This window comes from Notechis scutatus, chromosome 9, assembly GCF_049901735.1.
Source record: "Notechis scutatus isolate UNSWTSFEM ecotype Mainland chromosome 9, rNotScu1.2, whole genome shotgun sequence".
Taxonomy (NCBI): domain Eukaryota; kingdom Metazoa; phylum Chordata; class Lepidosauria; order Squamata; family Elapidae; genus Notechis; species Notechis scutatus.
In genome coordinates this window covers 2123051-2140897 of record NC_142017.1, presented here as the reverse complement: position 1 = coordinate 2140897, position 17847 = coordinate 2123051, and the positions used below count along the sequence as shown (strand labels likewise).

General features: G+C 48.7%; 1 protein-coding gene across 1 annotated transcript; it reads left to right on the top strand.

Annotated features, from left to right (window-relative positions):
• The first annotated feature begins 838 nt into the window (after positions 1–838).
• On the top strand, positions 839–17351 carry CLMB (calcimembrin). Its single transcript, XM_087971405.1, has 3 exons — positions 839–916; positions 7475–7566; positions 16428–17351. The coding sequence occupies exons 2-3, from the start codon at positions 7539–7541 to the stop codon at positions 16595–16597; spliced, it is 198 nt and encodes a 65-aa protein (XP_087827531.1). The 5' UTR covers positions 839–916; positions 7475–7538; the 3' UTR covers positions 16598–17351.
• Positions 17352–17847: the final 496 nt, after the last annotated feature.

Here is a 17847-nt window from a genome sequence, read left to right as displayed (position 1 = left end):
CCCTGCCTTAAACCTTGCCTTGCTGAGCCTTCCTGCAGAGCCGCCCCAGCTGGCATGGCACCAAGATGCAGCCTGAGAGGGCAGGTCTCCTGCAGGCTTCTGGCATAAATCTGCTGGGGGGGCTTTGTTCATCTTCCTTCGGGAACATTCTCTCTCCTGGGAGGTGGTAGGTAACGTAACCTGCAACCCAAAATCGTTGGAGAAGGGCAGCCGGCGTGTAAGGGGGCTTGCACCAGCCCTAGGAGTAGATTCCGTTGGACTCTCCGCCTTACCGGAAAGCGCCGGTTCCTCGCAGCTTCTGGCTCTTCGCACGAATCCACCCACCCACCCAAAGGGGGCTTCCCTTGCGATGCGCCTCTCGCCCTGGAGCAAGGATGGAGGCGGAGGGACGAAGCGCGGAGCGGCGGGGAGGGAAGCCGCGCGCGTGCAGGGGTGGTCGGACCACCCCCCACCCCACCCCCAAACAGCCTCCCCTAATGTGAGGGTCTCCCTTTATTACAGCTTCCATTGATCTGCGGGTAGAAATCTCGGCGGCCGCTTCTTGTTGCAGCAGGAAAATCTGCAGCGCTTTCTGACTCTCCCCCCCCGCCAGCGCTTCTCCAGACCCCTGGCTTATTTCCCCCCAGGAATGCCAGGATCCCCCCACACACCCAATTCGCCCCAGCTGCAGCCCCAAACCGAGCCAGAAGCGAGATGCAGCAGCAGCAGCACGCCCGACCCTCCCTCGGCTCTCCTGCGGCCCACGAGGGGGTGGGTGGGAGCTGGGCACGCCTGTCCACGGAGATGGCCCACCCCTCCCCTCCCCCCCCCCCCCCAGATCGCGCGTATGCAAATCGCCCTGGCCCTGCCTCCCGGGCTGCTGCTGCTGCTGTGCTGGGCACGCGGCGATGTCAGCGGCTGGAGTTCGCGCGAGCGGGTGAGTGGCTCTGCTCGGTCCGGCCCGGACCTACCTTGGGGGTTTAAGGGGGTTTAAGAAGAGAACAGGGGTCGGCGGGGCTCCCTTCGCCTGCGCTGCACCGGGCCGGAGGGTGGTGGAGGAGGTGTGGTGCATGCTGCATGCTCCTTGCTGCATGCTGCATGCACCGTTCCCTCTTCCACTTCTCCCCTGCCCCGCGCGTCCCTCTCCGCCTTCCCAGGGTGGCCGAACCGCTTCCCCGGCCGAGCGGCCGCCTGGGAATTGCGGGGATCGGGGCTCCTGGCGGGGTTGGTGGTGGTGGTGGGGTCCCGAGTGAGGAGGGAGGGGGACGGGCTGGACCCAACCGGGAGGGAGGGGGCGCAGGTGGCCCTAAGTGTGGCAGGAGGCTTATATAAATAAACCACCGTGCGGGACCCGCCCGCGCCCTGCCAAAGCATTCGGGGGGGTGGGGTTGCAAGCTCTTCCCCCTCCCCCAGGCCGGGACCAGCCCGAGCGGAGGGGAGGACGGAGGAGCCGAACATCTGGGCGAGGCAGAAAAGTTGGCACCGGTGGAAGCGCTTCCTTTCTGGCACTCCCCAGCTGTTGCTCCGTCTTCCGCCGAATCGCGGAGGGAACGTTACCCCACGGAGAAGTGGGTTGGGGGTGCAGGCAGCCGTGCCTTCCTAACTTTTCAGAAGTTTTCCCCCGGTTTGGCAAGAGAAGGACCCGGAGCTGGGGGTGGGTGGGTGGGAAGGGGACTTCTTCACTCTTCTGCAACCTCTTTCCAAGGTTATTGAACCCCCGCCCGGTGTGGGGGGGGCGTTTCTAGCATTTGTTACCCTGGCTCCGTGGGGCTGGGGATGCTGGGGTTTGTAGTTCAGCAATCTCCGGAGGGCTGGGGGCCAACCCGGCGGGGCTTTTGCAGCGATTCTGACGGGCATGGATTCCCCAGAGTTTGCTAGACGGTGCCAGGAAACGATTTGCCGTCTTGCTGGGGCCAGTAGGCGAAAGGTGTTTCCACCCCGACGATTATGGATTTCGATCCAGGAAGGGTGTGATCAGCCAGGTGGACGCCTCCAGTTCTGCTTTCTTTAGAAACCGTGCCTCTTACACTTTCCTTCCTCTTTTGGTCTCTAAAAGGAAGAGGCTTGGCTCGGTTTAGGGCACTAATCGGCAGCCCTAGGGAGCTGGACCAAGTTGGATAAGAACCGGGCATCCAACCTTGGCAACCTTTTAAGATTTGTGGATTTCCGGTCCCAGAATGAGTGGACACCCAGATGTGTGGACTTCAACTCCCAGAATTCCCTAGTCAGCCATCTATTTTTTTTTTTATTTTAATTTGATTTGTCAATCGCTTACAAGATAATAGGTATAAGAATAAACATAGTTATGAATACATGAAATGGATACATATAAGAAAAATAAAAAAGAAACAATAGGACAGGGACGGTAGGCACATTGGTGCACTTATGCACACCCCCTACAGACCTCTTAGGAAAGGGGTGAGGTCAACAGTAGACAGTCTGAGGTTAAAAAGTTTTTAAAGTCTAAGGTTAAAGTCTTTTTGAAGGGTAGCAGTATTGTCTGTGGTATTGAACAGCTTTACATCATCAGCGAAGAGAACGCAGTTGCTCTTAATATGATCACAGAGGTCATTTATGTAGAGTATGAAGAGAGTTGGTCCTAGAACGCTGCCTTGGGGGGGCACTTGGGGGATCTTGGCTAAGGTATTCTGGGAGTTGAACCCTAACCCTGCAGGACACCCCTGTCTTAAGCAACACCTGCAAAGGGATGGAGAGAACATCTCTGGAACTTAATAACGGGGTGGGGGGGATTTAAAAATCAGGTTGTGCAAAGATTATGGTGTCCTCTGGATGTATTAACATCCATTTTTCTCTCTCTTCTGCCCAGCTGGGAGAATGAGTCCAATTTTCTTCATCTTTTCACTCACAATTGAGCACCGAATATGAATCCAATTTCTTCTCCTGGAACTGTGCCTTCTGCCATTTTTCTAAAATTCAGTGATATTCTTTCAATTGTACTTAGATACTCCTTGGCATCCTCTAGACATTTAATCATTGGCCTTGTTCTCTTAAAATAACCCACATTTTGTTCAACTGGGGCTTGTGGAATAAACCACAGAGGAGTAGGATCATATTACATACCGAGCCGTAAATCATGGGTTACAGAATCCAGGAGATGAGTCAAAATAACATTTCCAGCCACAGAAAAGATGGTTTGGTACGTGGGATGAATCCAGTCACTGGTAATGGCTACTTTGGAGGCACCATCTTTGATTCTCTAACTTTGTCACAACTTACAATAGTCGTGCTAGAAGCTGAACTGTTTGTAAAGTTGAGCAATGAAAAATTTACTAGCTCGCTTGCAAGTTGATGAACCTTGTATTCCATCAGTGTCTAAAAACAAATGTCTTTGAACAAGGAATCCCAACTTCAATGCTAGTGATGTTGTGGTGTGGCTTGGTGAGCTTGCTTTTATGGAAGACGTTTCATTACCCAACTTAGTAACTTCCTCAGTGCCCCAAAGGAGCGGGGCTTCTCTCTCTGTTTATATACAAGTGGTTTGCCCTGTCAGTATTCATAGGAATCAGAGGTGGGTATTCAGTAAGTTCTGACCAGTTCTGGAGAACCGGTAACGGAAATTTTGAGTAGTTCGGACAACCGGCCAATCCCACCTCTGACTGGAGATTTTATAGTATCCTTCCCCTGCCACGCCCACCAAGCCACGCCCACAGAACCGGCAGTAAAAAAAAATTGAATCCCACCACTGATAGGAATGTGCTTTTTTTCTTGGTAGTTTCTTGATTAGGGCATTGTTTTCTCCTTGATTGTTTGTCTGGTGTTAATCCATGTTTATCTGAGTTCCTCTTTCTCTGAAGTCCTTTGGGCTAGCTAGATGTTGGGTCATGAAATGTCTGTGAGAAAACTGCCAAGCTCAGAAAGCACCAAAGACTCCATAGTTCTTCTCCTCCTCCTCCTCCTCTCAACATCCCACACTCCCTTCTAGAACTGATTTTGTTACCTAGTTTGAGTAATGAAATCTGCAAAGATACTACCAAGTTCAGAGAGCATCAAGGACCCCACAGTCTTCCTCCTTTCTTGCAAATTCCACTATCTTCTAGCACTGATGACGTTACCTAGTTTGGATAATGAAGCATCTGCAAGAAGAAAACAATCAAGCTCAGAGACCACCAAGGACACCTCATTTCAACCTCGAGCTACTAATATTCTCTTCCATTGGTACTGTTCGTACACTAAGCCCTGTGTTTTTCAGCTGCAAACAAGCAGTTTGTCCCCAGATATGTAGCTCATTGGCCTGGTCCATATCAGGGGAAAGAAACATGAAACTTCCCAGCTGTTGCTGAGATTCATCACCTGCCAGGCTGGTGGGGGCCACTGGGATGTTTAACAACATCTGGTTCCATATTTTTGGTGGGTATACACTGACTGTTTGCACTTTCCATTTGCAATTTCTTCCACTCTCCTGGCAGAGCCAACGTGCCTGCTATAAATAATACCCAGATTCTGTTTCAGGCAAACATTGTGTGAAGAAGTGGGAACATCAAATCCTTCGGGAGGGAGGGAACTTTTCTTGTCATCCAATTGTTGAAATAAATGCCTTGTTCAAATGTTCAAACCTGAACATTCACATTTGTTCAATTCCCTCTTCTACAAGCTCACAGGTGCTCCACAGTCTGTGGGACACAACAGTGTTACATTTCCAAATTAGACGGGGACAAAGCCCATTTTGAGGGGAGCATCAGAGGTTTTTAACCTTGGAAAAAGTGATTATTTTATGCCTCTACAAAACGTAAGGGAGACATTTTGCCCCTGAACTCCTTTTCTAATCCCCCAGCGCCAAGAAAAACCCCTGAATTTGGGGGCTTGGAAAAAGTGGAGGTCCCAGAAAGGATCCTGCCTAAAGCCCTTAAATCAGATGTTTCACATTCCTGATTTAACAGGAACGCAGCCAAATCAACCTCCGGCGAGGCCCTTCCTGTTGAATGTTCTCCTTCTTCCGAAACCTCGGATCACCTGACTTAACAGCATCGGAGAAATGCTTTGTTTGGTGCAAAACAGGGGCCTCCTAAACATCTGCAGGGCCCTTCTTTGAGCTGCATTGGGCTCCTTGACATTTCTGGCGAGGTGCCTGACTTCAGTCTTTCCTGCCCCACAAATAAACATTTTTCCCATTCCCCTCCTGATCTCCTTCTGCTGAATGGCTGGAAGATCTTGGGATCTTTCCTTTAAACCGAGACCAACAAATGCACGGAAGCTAGATTCCTTCCCAGGGATCCCAAATGGCCACCCGTGGAACCTCCGAGCCATCTCACACCTGGGAATCGGCTTTCTAGGCAATAGTAGCCCTGCTGCTTTCGGGAGCCGATCAGAAGTTAATCATTAAGCTGAAGCCCCAATGAAATCACCTTCTTTTCTGCCTTGATAAGGCCTCCTTGCTTCCCCATCCAAGGAAGGACACAATTATGGAAACACTTTCTGCTGGGTTCTTTTTGTGCCGGCAGCAGCGCGTTTGAGATAAGCTGGCCACAGCCTGGTGGTGGTGGTGGAGCAACAATTGAAAGCTATGTCTGAACGTGGCCCCTACCTCAGTGGATTCCACCCGACACATTAAACGCACTTCTTGTTGTGAGTTGCAAAGTTGTGTCGGACCCATCGAGAACCCTTGGACCACATTCCTCCAGGCCTTCCTGTCCTCTTTCATCTTCTGGAGTCCATTGAATCTCACGCCGACTGCTTCAGTGACTCCATCCAGCCACCTCCTTCTCTGCCTTCCCCTTCTTCTTCTATTTCCCTCCATCGTTCCTAGCATTAGGCGCTTCTCCAGCGAGTCCTTCCTTCTCATTAGGGGGCCAAAGTCTTTGAGTTTCCTCTTCAGGATCTGGCCTTCTAAAGAGCAGTCAGGGTTGATCTCCTGTGGGACCGACCGGTTTGATCACCTTGCAGTCCAAGGGACTCAGATAAAAGATAATCAGAGTTGGAAGGGATCTTGTAGGTCATCTAGTCCAACCCCCCCGTCCAAGCAGGAGACCCTACACCATTTCTGACAAATGGCAGTCCAATCTCTTCCTGAAAGTCTCAAGTGATGGCGCTCCCACAACTTCCGAGGGCAACTTCTATTCCATTTGGTTGATTGTTCTCCCTGTCAGAAAGTTTCTCCTTATTTCCAGGTTGAATCTCTCCTTGGTCAGTTTCCATCCATTATTCCTTGTCTGGCCTTCGGGTGGCTTGGAAAATGGCTTGAATCCTTCCTCTCTGTGGCAGCCCCTCAAATATTGAAACACTGCTCTCCTGTCTCCCCTGGTCCTTCTCTTCCCTAGACTAGCCAGGCCCAGTTCCTGTAACCGTTCTTCATATGTTTTAGCCTCCAGTCCCCTAATCATCCTGGTTGCTCTTCTCTGTACTATTTCTAGAGCCTCAACATCTTTTTTATAACGTGGTGACCAAAACTGGATGCAGTACTCTAGGTGTGGCCTTACTAAGGCTTTATAGAGTGGTATTAGTACCTCCCTTGGTCTTGATTGTATCCTTCTGTTAATGCAACTTAGGATTGTGTTGGCTTTTTTGGCTGCTGCTGCTGCACACGGCTGGCTCCTATTTAGCTGGTTGTCCACTCAGACTCCAGGATCCCTCTCCCAGTTACTGCTATTGAGCCTGGTTTTACCCAGTCTATATGTGTCCTTTTGGTTTTTCTGGAGTCTTCTCCAGCACCAGAGTTCAAAGGCCTCCATTCTTTAAACACACTACTACAGGTGGATGGCTTCCGTGGGAAGCTGCAGGTGCGTCATTGTCACCCAGTGAGCCCTCCATCCCAAGACCTTTGCCTCCAGATCAGGGATACCCGACAGGTGCTTTTGCCTTAAAAAGAAATGGAAAATCCCTGTGTTACCTTATACCCTGAGACCCAACGCCCAGTTCTCCAGCTAGCATGGTCCTATAGATGGAGACAGAGAAGATCTGACATGTAGGTCTAATCTGGTATAATTAAGAAAACGCCCTATAGCATTTTTTTGAGTGGTCCCGACAGTCTCTCCCAGCCGGCCTCTTTTCTATAAAACTCTTCCCGGGTGGAGTGTGAGAGAGAAATTTGAGAGGAGGAAGGAAGGAAGGAAGGAAGGAAGGAAGGAAGGAAGGAAGGAAGGAAGGAAGGAAGGAAGGAAGGAAAAGCTCTCTTCTATTACTCTTTCAGACTTGGTTAACTAACTGGTTAAAGGTTGGAGAAAGGTTTCAAGAAAAGAAGAGTCAGCCTCCCAATGTTTTAGGCGGGATTTGTTTTTGTTGTGTTCTTTTTCATGACAGCTGAGTTTAGACCAGGGGTGTCCAACCTTGGCAACTTTAAGACTTGTGGACTTCAACTCTGGCTGAGCTGGCTGAGGAATTCTGGGAGTTGAAGTCCACAAGTCTTAAAGTTGCCAAGGTTGGACACCCCTGGTTTAGACAGTGCCTTGAGACGGGCAGTTGTTTTGAAAGCTGTACTGTACAAAGTTGCATTTGCTTGCAAGCTTCAACCACTACCCAAAATCTCTTTTTTTCCCTCCAGCCTTCATGAAGCGAAGCAGCGGTGGCCTCTGACTTGCCCCCACCCTGGTTAAAAGGATGAAACCATGGGCCTTCATGTCTCCTGCCTGAAAGGTAAGGGGGAAAACTCCCCTCCGCTGGGAAGGGAAAAAGATGCTGAGAGGGAGGAATGGATGTGCCTACAAACGAAGATAATGGCGTGGCCTGGTCTTGGAGAGACTGGGCCAGGAAGCTGGAGGGAGAGTTAGCAGCCAAAAAAGCACTTAGATCTCTCCTCTCTTCTGCTTTGGAGTCATCTGTAACTTTTCTCAGCAAGGATTAGGTTGTAAAGTGGAGGCTGTTTCCACAGAAAGGGTGGAAAGGTCCAAGCCTACGGATGTAAAATCGGCCACTCCTAACTAAGAAGGGAGTTGGGTATTTATTGAAGAGATTTTACGTTCCAAAGGGGTTCGTTCGAGCATGTTGGTTTGGGCTCTGATAGGGCTACAGTGGTGGAAACGTGGGAAAGAATAATTCCACTTTAATACAAAGAGGTGTTTTTCAACCTTGGCAACTTTAAGATGGGTGGACTTCAATGCCCTGAAGAAGGAAGGAAGGAAGGAAGGAAGGAAGGAAGGAAGGAAGGAAGGAAGGAAGGAAGGAAGGAAGGAAGGAAGGAAGGAAGGAAGGAAGGAAGGAAGGAAGGAAGGAAGGGATTTCCAGACTAGTTAACTAAGTGGTTAGAGATTAGAGAAAGGTCTCAACAAAAAATGATCCACCCTCTAATGTTTCAGGCAGGGTTTGTTGGTTGGAGAATTTGGGGAGTTGAAGTCTACCCATCTTAAAGTTGCCAGGGGTTGAAAACCCCTAAAGACTCTCTTCTAAACATATGCAGAGTGCCTTGATTTTTACCTCGGCTGTGTAAAACTAGCCCTTGACCAAGCTGAGTCATGACCTGAACTTTAAAAATTATTATTTTGGGCCAAGGGAGCGAAGGTAGTAATCTCGTTCTGCAAAGGAGTCATTATTTTGTTTTCTGTTTTCAGTTTGTTCTTCCTCTCTATTTAGAGTTGTTTCCTTTGGCTATAGAGTTGTTTGGTTCAGACGGATTTATTTATGCCTGCATTTATGTGCCTTCATTCCGTCTGGAGGAAATTGAGTGTGTTTTTTTAATGACTTTTTTTTTTTTAATGGAGATGATTGACTACCTCTGGGTGTTGCAAACTAGTTTGGAGGGTTGGGCGTAAACCAGCCAGATAATTTGTTAAGTAGCCACGGCAAAGCCGTTTTCCAAAACGTGTCTTCTCAGCAGTGAAGTGAAACACATGGCTAATGGGAGACTAAAAGCGGCCGCTGGCTGGATTGGCAGACTTCCTTTCCTTTCAGGGAAAAATGGGCCAAGACCTTCGGCACCATTCACTCTGGCTTGGCTTTCTAAGCAAGGAGGTTTTATGGCTGCCTGACCAGGAGCCAAAAGCCACCTACGATAACTGCAAAAAAACCAAAAAACACCTTGCTATCTCCTTTCCCCTTGGCTATTTAAAGTGAGACTTGGCAGGAATTCTTGAGAGTCAGAAGTGTTTCTTGCAGCACCTATGGATGCAAAACTGAGAAGGAAAGGAAAGGAAAGGAAAGGAAAGGAAAGGAAAGGAAAGGAAAGGAAAGGAAAGAAGGAGGAAGAATGAAGGTAGGAAAGAAGAAAAGGAAATAAGTAAAAAGAGAGGGGGGAGGGAGGGAGGAAAGGAAAGAAGGAAGGGAAGGGAGAGGAAAGGAAAGGAAAGGAAAAGAAAGGAAAGGAAAGGAAGAAAGGAGGAAAAACGAAGGTAGGAAAGAAGAAAATAAGTAAAAAAGAGAGGAGGGAGGGAGGAAAGGAAACAAGGAAGGGAAGGGAAAGGAAGGGAAAGGAGAGGAGAGGAAAGTAAAGGAATATGTGCACAGGGCTGTTCTATGCATTGTATTTATGATTCTTGGTTGTATGTAGCTTTTGGTTGCTAATTAGGGTGTTGATGGCTAGTTATTAAGTCATTGATTGTTTCTTTGTGACGATGTTCAGGTGCCAAAGTATCTGATAAGCTACAGGTAAATCAACATTCCTGTTGATTGGCCAGCCCCTCCCCCCTCCTTCATTTCTCTGGCTATTTTTGTCCCTGCTCAACCAACAATCTTAGTAACTGCGAAATTGAATGGAGAAAGAAAGACGTTCCCTGATGATGGGCTCCAGCACAATCCTGAAAGCTTGGAAGAATAAACCTTTGGGTATCTATGACCAAGTCCGATTGAATCCTGCAACATTATGCCAGGGCACATCATACCCACCTTTATCTGCAGGATTCAAAATTTTTAACAACCGGTTCTGTGGGCATGACTAAATTGGTGGGCGTGGCTTGGTGGTCATGTTATTGGCTGGGCGTGGCCAACTCAATATCATTCACATCGAGGCACGCATCTCCTCGCATGGCCTCTCATGACTGGGGGGATGCTGCATCAGTCGCAAGTGTGAAAAACGGTCATAAGTCACTTTTTTCAATGGTCACTCCACACAAGCAAAGTACCAGCAAAGGAGGGGGAAAAAACTCTAGAGAAGTTCCTGAGACAGGAAGTCCAGTCCTGCCAAGAATGTAATAAGGGTTAACGGAGAGGCAGTTTCTGTAAGCAACACCAGAATGTTTCCTTCCTGCCTTCCTTACAGGATTAGGCCAATAATTTCTTCTAACAACCGGTTCTCCGAATTGCTTAGAACGTTAACAACCGGTTCTAGCGAATAGGTGCGAACTGGTAGAATCCCATCCCTGGATAAGAGTTGCCTTCACTGATAGCAGAGAAGGACCTGCAAATAATCTTAAGGAGTTGCTCATCCCCCACCCACCCCCACTTGGATTGTGTTCGTCAGAAGGGTCTCTACAGAGGCCTCAGCACCCAACGGGCTGCTTCCTTTGGCACCCCAAATAGGCAGGTCGGCTTTGAGCTACGTTTCTCTCTACCTCGAGGGCCGTTTGCAAGCTGCACTGAAGTCCAGCCTGAAGTATCCTTCTCTCATCTACCCCTCTTTCCCCCTCTTCTCCTCTCTTCTTTTCCTTTTTCTCCTCCAGTTCTTCCACCACCACCACCACCTCCTTCTCTTCTTCTTGAAACACCATTCATAAGGTTCTTCGTCCCCTTCCTCTCCTCCCTTCTTCCCCCTCGCTTTTCGATGTGCTCCGCTCTCTCGCTGGGTAATTGGGACAAATGCTAAATATTGCATTTCCCATTAGCTTTTCACTGCTGCGTAGCTCCGGTGCCAGCAGGTGCTGTCAGCTTTAATGCAGAGTTAAAGGCCTGGTGCCTGCTGATTCTCCTTCCCAGGGAGGTCTTCCTGCAGGGGGGGGGGAATTGGCTCCCCACCCCACCCTGGAGAACCATGCTGCAGCCACGGACTGCTCTGTGCGCCATAGATAATTCCTGCCCCCTTTGGGATGACAGTCGGTTTTCAAAGCTGCCCTTCAGAGGAATGGTTCTCTTCTACAGAAGGATCTGCTCTGGGGCAGGTAGAGAGCCAACAGGTGCAGAAATCAGGGTATGCATCCCTGAGGAACTTCTGCCTTCTGCAAATGCTCCCTGCACTGCATATCGCGTGCATTGCTGCCCCAGGGAATTCCAACCCGAGCCCTTCGTTTTCCCCAAAGTTTGCTTTTCAAGACCTTCTATTCGGTACGGGCAGCCAGGATGGCTGTGCCCATCCAGCCGGTGAAACCGCAGAAGCACCTGGCTGAGATTTGCCAATGATAGAAACTAACCGGGTTCAGGTTTGCCTTGTGCCTGGGTGGCAAAGCCAGAGAGCTGTTGGCTGTCCAGAAACCCACGGGCAAAGAAAACACATGGGCCTCTTCGTGAAGGGGCCAGGAATTAAGCTTAGCCTGCAGGAAATCGATTGGACTTTTAGCCTCAGCAGATGGCACAGCTTGCCCGACCTTGCCTGGTACACCTGCACAACAGGTGAAGCTTCAGTTGTTTCCATCACAGGGACCAGCTTGACTTTCTGACCACAACCTGCAGATGCTGCTGAATCATTTTTTTCCACAAGTTGATACCACCCAAAACAACTTTTCACTGTTGGAAGAAAAACGAACTCATCTAACCAATGTGGTGCCCTTTCAGTACCACACTGCTTTCTTTCTTTCTTTCTTTCTTTCTTTCTTTCTTTCTTTCTTTCTTTCTTTCTTTCTTTCTTTCTTTCTTTCTTTCTTTTTCTTTCTTTCTCTCTTTCTTTCTTTCTTTCTTTCTTTCTTTCTTCTCTTTCTTTCTTTCTTTCTTCTCTTCCTTCCTTCCTTTCTTTTCTTTCTTCCTTCCTTTCTTCTTTTCTCTTTCCTCTCCTCTCCCAATCTTTAACCAGTTAGTTAACCAAGTCTAGAGAAGTGCAATAAAATAAAATTCCTTCCTTCCTTCCTTCCTTCCTTCCTTCCTTCCTTCCTTCCTTCCTTCCTTCCTTCCTTCCTTCCTTCCTTCCTTCCTTCCTTCCTTCCTTCCTTCCTTCCTTCCTTCCTTTCCTTTCCCTTCCTTTCCTTCCTTTCCTTTCCTTCCTTTTCTTCCTTCCTTCCTTCCTTTCTTCCTTTCCTCTCCTCTCACAATCTTTAACCAGTTAGTTAACCAAGTCTAGAAGAGTGCAATCAAATAAAATTAATTCCTTCCTTCCGTGCAGTCTTAACCTTTGGATGACGTTCTATTTTAAGGGATAGGAGAGTTGCATTCATTCGTTTTCTTCTGTTTCAGTGTGGCCGGTTGATCTGAGGGTAGTGCTTTGATGGTGCTTGTTATTATGGTTTCCGTGGCCGTCTCCTACGCTTAGAGAAAAGTTCTTTCATGAAACGTTTCATAAATTAAATTTTAAAAAAGCAGATACAGCGCTGGAAACGATGCAGGATCAATTATTGACACTTAGTGACTACATCGATAAATCTTCTCCGTGTATGGTTTATCCCCAATCTGGTTCTTTAGATCTTCCAATGGTTGCCACCATCATCCGTGTAACTGAGCCCATCCACCTGCCTTCTGGTCCTCCTCTTCTCCTCTTCTCCTTTTTCCTTCCACCTTTCTTACCCTCAGGATCTTCTCAAGAGACCTGGCTCTCCCCATAACATGTCTGAAGACAGATAATCTGAGCCGGGTCTTTTGAGCCTTCAATGAGACTGCTGAGTTTATTTCTTTGATGGCCCGTTGCTTTGTTTAGTTGACTGTCCATCATCTTCCCAGGCGTCTTCTCCAAAACCAACACTCTAAAGCAGGGGTGTCCAACCTTGGCAACTTTAAGACTTGTGGACTTCAACTCCCAGAATTCCTCTTTGCTGGCTGAGGAATTCTGGGAGTTGAAGTCCACAAGTCTTAAAGTTGCCAAGGTTGGACACCCCTGCTCTAAAGAGTCAACCTTCTTGCTATCTTGGCTTCTTCAAAGCCCAACTTTCTTTGCACCGTTCTGACCTTTGTACATCACAGGGTTCAGAATATTGGCTCAGAATGCCTTCCCTGGGCCCTACCAAAGTGCCAATCGGCAGCCTATTTCTTGACAGCTTCAAGGCACAATAATTTGAATTTTCTAACCCTCAGCACCCCTCGCCCCAATCCCTGAAAAGTCAGGGGCACAATTTCATTGTTCATTTTGAGGAAAGAAAGTGTCAGCCTTCAAGACAGAAAGACCACACACACACACACACACACACACATACCAAAAGGGTCTCTCAGAGGCTTCACATCAAAACTAAACCCTCTTCAACGGGTTCACATCAAAACTAAACCCTCTTCACCCTCTTCCCGCATGGGAAGCAGGGTGGGGTAGGGGGTTAGAATAGAACAACAGAGTTGGAAGGGACCTTGGAGGTCGTCTAGTCCAACCCCCTGCACAGGCAGGAAATCCTACACCACTTTAGACAAATGGTTATCCAATCTCTTCTTAAAAGCTTCCAGTGTTTGGAGCATTCACAACTTCTGGAGTTCCACCAATTAATTGGAAATTTCTCCTTAGTTCTAGGTTGCTTCTCTCCTTGATGAGTTTCCACCTGCTGCTTCTTGTCCTGCCCTCTGGTGCTTTGGAAAATAGATTGGGAGCCCCTTCCTGCCCTTTGCATCATCAACCCAAGTCCTAAAGCCATGAAGTGCTGACCACACAGTTCGCTGACGTGGCTCCAGCAGCCGCCCTGCCTCGTGAACGTAACAGGGACCCAGCCCAGCTCCGTGTGCGTAAAAGGCAGCAAGCGGCTCACTCTGGGCAGCCTGCAAATGCATTTGTAAATTGCATCCATGGGGAGCGGGGGGGGGCACTACGGCTTTTGGCTTCGGGCCCCTAATGCAGGTTTATCCACCAGCTGGAGAGAAAGGCCTCGTATTGATCTCCAAACAAACAGTTCTCTTGTTAAGAGCCTGTTGAGCTTGTTCTGCTTAAATATCATCGCATGGCGAAGCCGGGAAGGCAGAGAGGTTGCACCAACTTCGCCTTGAGTGACGCAGGCTCTCCGCTCAAAGCGCCGCTGAAGTGGGGACTTTCGCAAAGAGAAATATGTTCTCTTGTGCAAATCTCTCCGGGACACCACAGCCCAGGGAGGGAGTGGCCGAGTCTAAGCACATGGGTTCAAAAAAAGAATAAGAAGTTCTCCGAGGAAAAACATCTATCACAAAATCTCCAGAACTGTAAAGCCTACAAACCTTGAAATTTGGCACCCATGTTCCTCTTGGCTTCTAGGGGCTCGCTAAGAAAGGATTTTTGGAAATGACCACCAGAGCATTTAGTATTTCCTATATTATTATTATTATTATTATTATTATTATTATTATTATTATTATTATTATTATTATTACGCTCTGATGCTAAGGAGTTCTACTCCCCCTCCCCACCTGAAAAGAAATCTCTTCCAAAGGCAAAACACAAGCAGAGGAGTTTCAGTTTCACTGCAGCACCAAGCAGCTTTACTACAGAACAGTTGAGCTAAGCCACGCCCAGGCTCCTTGCTGTCTCCTCCTTGCTCACAGACAGCAAATACTGCTTTAGTTTCCAAACAGCCCTCAACTCTCTCACACACTGACAGAAGGCTAGCCAGATGAATACCGATGGATGCTGGTAGGCAGAGGCAGACTTTTTCTCCCCTTATTTTCCTCCCCAAAAACTAAGCCCGACCACATAGTTTCGTAGCGAAGCACACGGGGATCGAGCTAGTTTATTATAAGTTTCATAGGAATCTCTTTGTTTTCCTGCCTGCTCCATTCCTGTCCTGCCCACTTTGCAAACGGGACGCTCGGTTTTCCTTGGAAATCAAACTCTGCAACCTGAACGCAAAGACTGGAAGCCTTAAAACGGAAATCAATCAACCGGAATAGAGCTGGAAGGGACTTTGGAGGTCTTCTAGTCCAACCCCCTGCTCAAGCAGGAGGCAACCGGACTGTTATTTTTTTTGAAGATGTTTTGTTTCTCATCCAAGAAGCAGCTTCTTCTTCTTCTTCTTCTTCTTCTTCTTCTTCTTCTTCTTCTTCTTCTTCTTCTTCTTCTTCTTCTTCTTCTTCTTCTTCTTCTTCTTCTTCTTCTTCTTCTTCTTCTTCTTCTTCTTCTTCTTCTTCTTCTTCTTCTTCTTCTTCTTCTTCTTCTCCTTCTCCTTCTCCTTCTCCTTCTCCTCCTCCCTCCTCCTCCTCCTCCTCCTCCTCCTCCTCCTCCTCCTCCCCCTCCTTTTCCTCCTCCTTCTGCCCCTCCTCTTCCTCCCTCCTCTCCTTCTCCTCCTCTCCTTCTCCTCCTCCCTCTCCTCCTCCTCCTCCTCCTCCTCCTCCTCCTCCTCCTCCTTTTTCCTCCTCCTTCTCCCCTCTTCTGCCCCTCTCTCTCCTCCTCCTCCTCCTCCTCCTCCTCCTCCTCCTCCTCCTCCTCCTCCTCCTTGGATGAGAAGTGAAACGTCTTCAAAACAAAAAAACCAGGTAGCCCAGTTGCAAAAAAGGCACCTTTGGGACAACCAGCACCTGGAGGAGTGAGTATCTCTACAGACTCCTGAATTAATCCTGTTAGGCGAGGTCAGTCCAGAGGCGGCCATCCCTCGCATGCCCACTAGAGGGCACCCGTACAACATGCTTGAGGAGCAGAGAAAGTGGCCTGTCCATCACTCCTGGCTGGAAGCAGCTGGATATCATTGCAAAAAGCGCAGTTTATATTCAGGCTAACCCCAGCTCAACAAAGATCTTCTGGAATTGCCCTTACATCATGATGACGTCAGCCCATGTAAGCAGAGGGCCAAAGAGGAGGTGGTAGATCTTGGGTTCTCCAAAGCCCACCTTGACCACATGGGCAGGGACTAAGTTGAGGACTCTATCTAGCTGCAGAGAGATTAGGAGATGGGTATCAAAGATAGGTCCTGGGATGACTTTTAGGGCAAGGGGGTCATTTGGAATCTTATTTCCTCTCTGAATTGCTGCCAGGTGCCACATCTAGATGACCTTTGCTCTCTCTCTCTCTTTGTTGTGGTTAGCCGGCAGCAGGTGAGGACGGCTGAGGAGAGCGAGGACTCAGATGAGGGGCCAGGACCCTTAGGGAGTGGGCTGCTGCCTTCAGAGATTGTGGGGGCTGGAAGCAGTGATGAGGTGGTTCCCGAGGAGCCTGTGCCAAGCGTGCTTGCGCACAGGATTGCTCATAGGAAAGAGCAGCTGCAACAGCACGGGCGCCTCAGGAGTAAGGCTGCAAGGTAATGGCCCCTCCTTCAAGAAGATAAAAGCCAGCTGTGAAACGAACGTACTTTGCAGAAGGCAAAGACATTTTGAAACTCCAACCTCATGGACATTCCAGTATCCTGAGTTTTGTATTTGAAGATTCTTGTATTGCAAATTATTTCTTGTCTGTTATCTTTTGGCAAGTCTTGCACAGTTTGGCAAGGCTTATGCTTATCACAGCTAATTATTTTGCAGAAGCATCACAAGGTTTCTGTTCCCTTTGGATTGTGTTTGATTTGTTGGAAAAGGGCGTGGGTCAGAACACACACTCTCTCTCTCTCTCTCTCTTTCAGGCTTCAAAATGTGCGTAAGCGGCGCTGGGGTCGGCAGCAGCGATGTGGCAGTCATGGCTGAGAAAAGGCTGAGAGTCCCAGATATTATTATCACTCCTCCGACCCCCACGGGGAAGGCGCTCTTGAGAGACCCCAGCCTGGATGGCGACGAACCCCAAGACACCTGCTGAACTGGAAGGCAAAGATGCAGCCTCCTTCTTTTCAAGGAGAAGAGGCCGTCCATGGCTTGGCTAGAGAACGGGCTTCTCCAACCTCTGGAACTTCCCCAGCCTCCGAGTTCCGCAAATTCCCATTTCTTCTCCCCTTGCCAGGCTGTTTAAAAACGAACCAGCATCTCCAGATACACCTCCCTCACCCTTGAACAGGCAAAGGACCGTTCAAGGAATCCGCCCCAACCGGTGTCTACTTGGAAGGAGATCTGTGGTGATCGTGAGGATTGTGGAGCAATGGCCGGGCGGGGAGAGACTCAGCAACCAGACCTGCTGGTGGCGTCCAAGTTCTTGTTGGTGACATTGCTCAACTTGGGCCCAGCCATGATCACTGTCAGAAGAGGAAGGACACCGACTTGCGTGGGAGATCCAGATCAGCTGTCGGTATCTGAGATTGGATTTAAGGGGAAATGGGATCATTTCAAGAGCAAAGACTGAGGTCCTATGGTTTTCTTTTTGCTGCTGCTGCTTGATCTCCTGTTTGGATGGTCACTTGAGTTCTCATTGGTTTCTTCTGTTGTGTTCAAGGTGGACTCGGATGGGCCAACCCTTCCAGCAGGTGTCCCTCTGCAAAATGGGGGTGTCACGTCAGGCTACCTTAGCAAAACCATCTAACTCCGCTTTGCTCCAAGATGCTGAGTGGATGGAGGAAAAGTGCCCCTTGGAGAAGTGGTGCCTAGGTCTTAGAAGCAACCAATGAAGAACCTGGGAATGTGTTTTAGGAGGACTTGACCCTAAGCAGAGAACTTTCTCCAAGAGTAAAGAAGCCACAGACCCGATAGGGAATCGACAGGCTTGTCATAATTTTGCTAGCCCAGTTAGGAATTGGGCTAATTGGATGGGATTGGGAAGGAAGGGTGATGGAGATTCTGTTTAGTTTGAGCTCCTCCAAGGACAGGGTGCTGTGGTATGGGGCAGGATAGGGGCCATATCTCACTATCTCCAACCTAGCACCTGTCCTCTCCATCTGTTCTGGGTGCTTTTTTTTCTTCTCCTGGTGTCTCCAGAAGGTGCCGAGCCATTCTAACTGGAAACAGCGGTTGCTGTGGTACAACGCTTTGGATGCGCAGCAGGTTGGAGAAGACAGCCTCAACTCCTAGTCTAAGGAATGCAATGAAACCTTCATTTCCAAGAATTGGGTTTTCCAGGCCGCCTATGCCAGGGATGAAATTCCACAGTGATCGCTTTGTTGAGTCCGTGATACAAAAATA